Source organism: Biomphalaria glabrata, chromosome 13, assembly GCF_947242115.1.
Source record: "Biomphalaria glabrata chromosome 13, xgBioGlab47.1, whole genome shotgun sequence".
Taxonomy (NCBI): domain Eukaryota; kingdom Metazoa; phylum Mollusca; class Gastropoda; family Planorbidae; genus Biomphalaria; species Biomphalaria glabrata.
Window position 1 is genome coordinate 17,334,051 of NC_074723.1, and position 8,295 is coordinate 17,342,345.

Here is an 8,295-nt window from a genome sequence, read left to right on the forward strand (position 1 = left end):
CTAGAGAGAGATAACAACATATATCGAACACCTTTTGAAATAGGTAAGTCAAACCTTTTTTTTTTTATCTAAGCATTATAAGACAGGGGTTGCGGTGGCTGAGGGTTAAGCGCTTGGCTTCGGACCCTGAGATTTATACAAAGTTTCTCTTGGAATATAGATCTAGATGTTTAGGGTTTATTCATATTTCCTCTTGGTGCTACGACCCCCCCCCCCAACTCTTAATTGGCACCTGACCTTAGTTGGGGAAAAGTAAAGGCGGTTGGTCGTTTCGCTTGCCACAGTACTCCCTGCTCATAGAAACAGATGACCTTTACATCATCTGCCCCCATGTATCGCAAGGCCTGAAAGGGGAAACCTTCCTTTTTTTTCTTCTACTATTAGACAGGATTTTTAGGACACTCCCGAGCAGTGGCGTCACTAGGATCGGTGTCACCCGGTGTGGTTAGCTCAGGATGTCACCCCCCTTCTCTCCCCCCCCCCCCCCCGTTATAAATTGTGTCCACTTTTCCAAATAAAATTCATTTTGTTAAACCAATACAGTAAGCTTATTACCTTTTTTTTATTTAGTCAATTCTATTTGATAATCCCATTGTTTATGACATTTTTTCAATAGTTTTGCAATATATATTTATTAAAATCACCTAAACATGTTTCCTGTGTTAGTCTTTTAGACTGAAACTGTATAACATTTTGCTGTGTTATTCAAACTTTTACTACCATCTAAAGGGGAAAATGTAAGTTTGCCGCTACCTTAGTCATCTATTGGTCTCGGGGAGCGATCACCTGTCGAGGTCTGAAGCGAAGCCCCATGCACCAAGCATTTTTCAGCATTTCTGAGCTATAGAAACTCATTTTCCTAAAGTCTGTCATGTACAATTTTTACTAGAAAGAAATATACAGGTCAATTAAAATATGAGGCAATGTTTCTGGGCGTCCCCGCCAACTAAACTTTTGTTTTTTTTTTCAGAAATTGTGCTGTGTACATAATTTTAAACTATTTTGTATAACCGAAAAAGTTCTTTGTGGAGATAATATTAGAGAGGCATTAGATTGTCCTATCCATGCAAGGTGGTCTGTTGAAGCACGTTACTCCTCCAAGCGTTTTCCTTCTTTCTCAGCTTGTGTCGTCTTCAACATATTTTTCTTCCCGTAGTAAGGAGAGCTCATGTCAATATTATATTATAACGGACGGAACGTTCGGTAAAGAAATAATTTTTGGAAGCTACTATCAAGGTATCAATGAATCAAGGTGCATATAGCACAAGTATGTCTTAAGATTATATTCATGTTCAATGGTGGGTTTATTAGGTTACTTTCTAATTTTTGTCACACAAAGGTCGTCAACATAACAATGTTAAACACTTGAGCTTTCTGACCATTCAAAAAGAAACACGTTAGTAGAGACGTTTTGAAATGTCTTCTATAAAAAGATTTTTATGGATAAAACATTTTAAAATATACGAAATCTTTAACTTACAATATTTTAACTTTTTAAACATTTATAGTGCCATTTCACTCTATTAAAAAATATTGATTGGTAACTACTATAAACAGACAAATTTTAATTATACTTGTCACAAACCGCTGTGAGCCCACAACCGTTGTGTGTGTGTAGCAGAACAACCGCAGTCCACTACCATGGCCTTAGTTATTGTGGAAAGTTTTAAGTTTGTTTACTGTTATTTATATTTAGATCTAATGTCATTATTTATGTTTTAATATATTTTAATTGGATTTGTTTTTATTATTGGAAGGGGAAATAAGTATTTTTTTTTGTGCTTTAATGATTATTTTGTTGTCACGGGACCAGAGTACCTAAGCTACAACGAGGGCGGGGTGATCTGGGAAATCTGGGGAAAGGGGCAGTTGGCGCGGCCTACGTCATCACTGGTCAGATACCGATGATGCATGTAGACGTAACCACTGAGGTTATGCGTCACTGATGATGCAAGGGGACGTAACCACTGTGTTGCGGTGTAGTCCACGTGGGAGGGTTTTTTTTTGCTCTGAAAATGGGACAGTTAGTTGGCGTGGGTCTTGTAGAGCGGACGGTCGTATTTCCCGCTTCTGCTGGTCTTCTCAATATTGTACGAGAAACTGATAATGAAATCTAACGTTGATAGCGATTAGAGACCTTAGTTTAGTAGTTGATGTACCTGTATATAACGTTTCATTTTGAAGATTATATGTTGTGTGTAAATAAAGTTACAAGTTACAGTTATAGTTTCTAACTATATTCCGGTGTTTAGTTTCATATCTTAATTATATAGACTAACACCAAAATCGCGACAGGGCTAAAGCCACCAAAGTTCCAGTGTCAACAGTCGGGCCTCCGGAATCACCCTAGACTACGACCAGTTCAAGCAGGCGCCAGCACACTGCTAGCGTCTTGTGACAATACTCGTGTAAAATAATTTGAATTGTTTCACCGTCTTCCCATTGGCCAAGGCGTTGCGCCCTCATGAGAGAACGTCGACCCTCTTCCCTAGAGGTGATTGCCATCACAGCTTGAGGAGTTTTTAATGGGCTTGTTGTCCTCATCCTCAACTTTAGAAAGACGTCTTGTTGAAGAGGCATTAAAATGATATCTTTAAAAGAACCTTTTGAATCGATCTTGCTGCTAACGTAGAAATGTTCTAGTTGGACGATAAAACGACGTCATATAATTAATAATTTAATTTGTCTTAAAATTTAGTAATTAAGACTCTTTCGCTTAAAAAATGTTAAAATATTTGTGCCCCCTCCCCCCCCCCATTTGTTATCACGTAACTTTTTGGACATTTTTACCAAAGAAAATAAAATATAAACAGTAAAGCCTTAAATAAAATATATAGATTTAGATTAATACCTATATTAGATATGCCTAGACATCTTTGGGTATATATCTTGAGATGTATTTATTTTTTAATCTGCTCGTTTTTGCCGAAATTCATTTTTTCCATTCGGGTTTTTAATTACTAGTTTTTGACAATATTCTTTTTTTTTAAATGGGTGTCACCCGGTGCGGACCGCACCCCCCCCCCCCGCAACCCCCTATTGACGAAACTGCTCCCGAGTCCAATCATTTCAAATTGGTACCTGGCATACGATGAGCAAGCAAAGACGGTTGGTCGTTGTGTTGGATACATTTTACTCTTGTTAATCGTCAAAACTGCCTTTATAGATCGCAGGGTCTAAACGGAGTACTTTTATCCTATTATCTATTATTATGCGTTTTTTGTTTTCTTTTATTCTTAGTACTGTTCATATGTTATTGTCAAGCTTCATCTAATAAAAGCTCATTTTAAAAAAGCATGTCACGAAGACATTATTCTGCTGTCGCCAGGAATATTTGGGCCCCAGACAAATGCTTACGTCTGGGTCTCTTTGTACCCCCCAATGCCAAAATACGTACATGTAAGGTGTATTTAATCAAAACGAAATTGATGGGACACATTCCTTTGGAGGTCACGGAGGTCTTGCTTGAGTCCTGGTTATCCCTTCCCCTCCCTCTCCCCCTGCGCAGGCCGCTTACAATTAAAAAGTTGAACACACTTAATGTTTTCAGCTATGTTTTTAGGCCGAGCCCTTCAATCGAAAAAAAAAAACAAAAACTAAGACCTGCTTAAAAGCACGTTGCGCGCGCGCGAGAAAGAGAGAGAGAGAGTGAGAGAGAGAGAGCGACTGGAAGTGTCTACCCACACGCCATACTTAACATTGACATTTGCAAAAGCCATTACGCTAGGAGGAAGGCCGAGGTGTAGATCTATGTCAGGAAGTACGGGCTGCGATTTCTGTGTACTTAACATTTTCACGCTATTAGCGTTTTTTGAATACTATTACGTTTTGTTTTTTCTTATTATAACCGTCAAGGACAAAGTTTGACATAATTATTATTTCTTTACCTGCTACTTACTAGATCTATTATCTAGATCAATAAGTAAATAAAAGTAAAAACGCAATAGACTAAAAGTGAATAGATCCATTTTGTGCTCCATTCGTTAGAGTTGAATAAAATATTCAAGGAACAACGGTAGAGAAACGTATTCAAAGGATGATTTATAGTGGTAAGTACTTCAAAGCTTTAAATTTAGTGCCAAATAAGTACGTCATGATTTTAGATTTAGTGGTAAGTGTTTCATAACTTTAGACAGTGCTAAATACTTAATAACTAAAGTGTTAAGTACTTCGTAACCTTAGATCTGGTGATAAGTACTTCATAACTTTAGACTTCATGTTAAGTAAGGCCCAAATAAAATACTGTCCAAAAAAAAATATTTAGAAAAGATGTGAAGTAGGCCTACTTCATAACTTTAGATTTAGTGTTAAGTACTTCATAACTTTAGATTTAGTGTTAAGTACTTCATAACTTTAGATTTAGTGTTAAGTACTTCATAACTTTAGATTTAGTGTTAAGTACTTCATAACTTTAGATTTAGTGTTAAGTACTTCATAACTTTAGATTTAGTGTTAAGTACTTCATAACTTTAGATTTAGTGTTAAGTACTTCATAACTTTAGATTTAGTGTTAAGTATTTCATAACTTTAGATTTAGTGTTAAGTACTTCATAACTTTAGATTTAGTGTTAAGTACTTCATAACTTTAGATTTAGTGTTAAGTACTTCATAACTTAAGGCTTAGTGTTAAGTACTTCATAACTTTAGATTTAGTGTTAAGTACTTTTTAAATTTAGATTTAGTGTTAAGTACTTCATAAGTTATGCAAGCAGTAGCGTTTTAACATCTACGAAAGGTAGTGTATTTATAGACTAAAGTTCTTCGTAGCCATATGTGTGTGACGCTTCCGTTACTACTTTAGTGACAAACTATTCAGTTGAGTGCCCTTGAACTGTCGCTGCGTTTTCTAAAGGAAGTGTTTACATTTTCACGCTTAGGCGACCATTTGTCTACCTACACCTGCGTTTCGTCTATTGAGGAATGGGTTTCACGCAGGTAGATCTACTTTCGTGGACCTAAATCTTTACCTCAACCTTAGTTACCTAACCAAAAATTGTCAGAAGGCTCCAGCTCGTATCACGCTGTCACACTAGCGGATCCAGAACTTTGGAGTGGGGGGGGGGGCGTTTTTTTTCCAAAAGCCTAACACTAACGCCCAGTAAACCCTAACCCTATGCATAAACGTGCGTACAGCATATATATATATGTGTGTGTGTGTGTGCGAATAAAAAGAAAAGCAGTGTTTCTCAACCTTCGGCAAAAGCCAAAAGCGTTTTTCTGCATTTTTCACTGCAGAAACGCATTCTCCTGACATCTACAGCTCATTATTTATTAGATAGATAGATAGATAGATAGATAGATAGATAGATAGATAGATAGATAGATAGATAGATAGATAGACAGACAGACAGACAGACAGACAGACAGACAGACAGACTGACAGACAGACAGACAGATAGACAGATAGATAGATAGATAGATAGATAGATAGATAGATAGATAGATAGATAGATAGATAGACAACACCAGTCTATTGATGCGTTAAGAACTATGACATGAAGTATGTATACATTTAAGTTCAAAATACCTTTACAAAAAGTCAAAGAAGAGCTAGCTTTTTTCTCAGGCTTATCGATTTGAGGGGTTGTGGGCATGGGGGGGGGGGCATGGTGTTCGTACGCAACACTTTTAATAGTGCAACACTTTACTAACAGGCGTAAAATAAAATCACGACGAAGCTCCTACTTAGAGACTTACCCTGGCGGAGGGGCCCCTAACACTTAACTTTTCGTAACAATATATCTTCAATAAATAATGAAAAAAAAATGTAAAGGCTGGAGTTTAAATACTTCTTTAGTATAATCTTAGTCTTATGATTCATTTTTTTCCTTCTTTCTTTCCTTACAGTGCTAATGATAAAAATGATGTTACTGGTCCTGTTGCCAGTTTTCTGTGTAGCTACGCCAATCACACATGCTGATACCAACACCTACTGTGGCTTTGCACAGTTTAGGAATACAACTGCCAACCCTTCAGCCTGCCAGGACTGTCCGCCAGAGAGATATATGGACGAAGGGAACCATGTGTATACCACATGCAAGATTTGCACAGTTTATCACCTGGACACAGATAACGTGGTCGAACAGGAAGCGTGTACACCGGAAAAGAATGCTGTTATCAAAAAGTGTGCGGAAGGATTTTATGTTTATAACAATGAGTGCCAACGGTGTAGCCTGAGTGACTGCCCAGAATTGCTCGACTGCTGCAGCAAGGTCACAGTCACCCCAGCATCCACCACGCCTGCCTCATACGACGACGCGGCGTCGACATTACCAGAATCTCCAGGTCCCACCTCTGAGCAAACCAAATGTGATGACATTGTTATTGAGGCTACAGGATGCCTTGGTATTGAGTATGAGAAGAGACTATGTTGGGAGTACAAGGGTTCAAGGACAGTCATTCTTCCGTGTCGACAGTGCTCAGAGATAACTCAAACAAAAGTGATTCTCTGTTCTGCTACTGACGTCAGCTCTTATGATTCGACTTTACACCCTGGGATAATTGCGGGGATTTGTATAGCTGTCGTCATTTTACTTGGCTTGGTCGTTGTTTTCTACTATGTTTATAATAAAAACTGGCGCAGAAAGAAACTCGAGGCAACCGATGAGAAAGATAAAGTATCTTATGAAGGACAGACTGTTACAATCAATTTACTTCAACATGCTTTACAAACAAATGTTACATTGCCAACTGCTGCACAGGAGGTAGAGTAAAACAAAAATGTATCAATTGAATACAAATAATCTCCACATGAGACCGTTACTGTTAAAGAGTGCAAACAAAACAAAACATCAACTGCTGAATCTGTTTCTGCCCACTGTCTATTCATGTGAACCAAACAAACGAAATTCATTATGTTTCCGTTTGATAATTGTTGAAAAAAGAAAAGGTTGAAAATGGCGAGTAAAGCTATTGTAGATACGATAGGGAAACTTGTATCATACATATATAACAGTAGATAAATAAATAGATTTTCAGAAACATTAAAAATCTATATCTGAGCATTCCATTTCACCATTTTATTTAAAAACTCGATTTCCAATTGTTAAATCGGTTTCCTGAGATCCCAAAAATATAGTCGAGAGGCTAATTACGCTTGAAATTGGCTTGGCTAGCCCACCTATGAAAGCAAGGAAAAACCTTCTCCCAGATACTTTCTCCCCCACAGGTCCACAAATGAGATTGGACCATAGCGTTCTAAAAGCATCAGAAAGGAGTAAATTTATAATCTGCTCCGACTCCAAATCTGCATTGCATGCTTTGGGGCGGATGAAGACTGACATCCCATTGGTACATAAGAGCCTGAAGCTGTTGGACCTAATAACTGCCGACCGTAGGGATGTCACCTTCATCTGGGTCCCCTCCCATGTTGGCATTGAGGGAAACGAAGCCGCAGACAGAGAAGCAAAGAGAGCCCTAAATCATGCGGTGTCAGGAACCCAAATTCCCTACTCGGACCTGAGACAAAGTATTGCCTCTGCCACCTATCGAGAGTGGCAGAACCGATGGGAGGCTGAGACTCACAGTAAACTCAGGCAGATTGTGGCGGATGTCAGGTGGCGGCCCACATCTAAGGGTCTGACAAGGCGTGGTAGCACAACCATGTCCAGACTTAGGATTGGCCACACCTACATCACGCACTCTTTTGTACTGAAGAGAGAGGAGCCCCCACTTTGCGAGTACTGTGACTCTCGCCTCACCGTGGAACATATCCTCGTTGATTGCCCCAGATACCAGGATGTCAGGGCGAAACATTTTAGAGCCACTAATCTAAAAACACTATTTAATAATGTCGACCCTGGGAAGGTACTGGGCTTTATTCGGGAAGTGGGGCTATCTACGAAGATCTGATTTCTGAATTTGTGAACATTCACTATTTACATTAGATTTTTACCAAATATTTAAATTTTTACTACCTTTACTATTTAAACTGTGAATAGACCTTAATTTTAATTATATTACTGTATAGAATCTGGCCCTTGTTGTTTAGAGAGAGAGTAGTCCTTAAGGGACTGCAGGCACGACATGGCCTAAATTGTGCCGATGTGCCCCAAATCAACAAATCAAATCAAACCATAGCGTTCTGAGAATGCTATAAGCATACTATATAAGTTATAATTTAATTTCAAACTTTAATTACCTTAGAAAATGTTGGTCATCAGCAGTTTTTATTTTATATGACTTTAATTACATGTATTAGCGTTCCAGATCTTACTATCAAATGTGTATCGTGTGATGGAGGATAAAGATCTCTAAATTGTTCAATCCTAATTGTGTTTATGTATATATATATAT

General features: G+C 38.1%; 1 protein-coding gene across 1 annotated transcript; it reads left to right on the forward strand.

Annotated features, from left to right (window-relative positions):
* The first annotated feature begins 3,738 nt into the window (after window positions 1-3,738).
* On the forward strand, window positions 3,739-8,044 carry LOC106062584 (uncharacterized). The gene is made up of 2 exons (XM_013220879.2): window positions 3,739-4,049; window positions 5,848-8,044. Exons 1-2 carry the CDS (start codon window positions 4,037-4,039, stop codon window positions 6,711-6,713), a joined length of 879 nt encoding a protein of 292 aa, XP_013076333.2. The 5' UTR covers window positions 3,739-4,036; the 3' UTR covers window positions 6,714-8,044.
* Window positions 8,045-8,295: the final 251 nt, after the last annotated feature.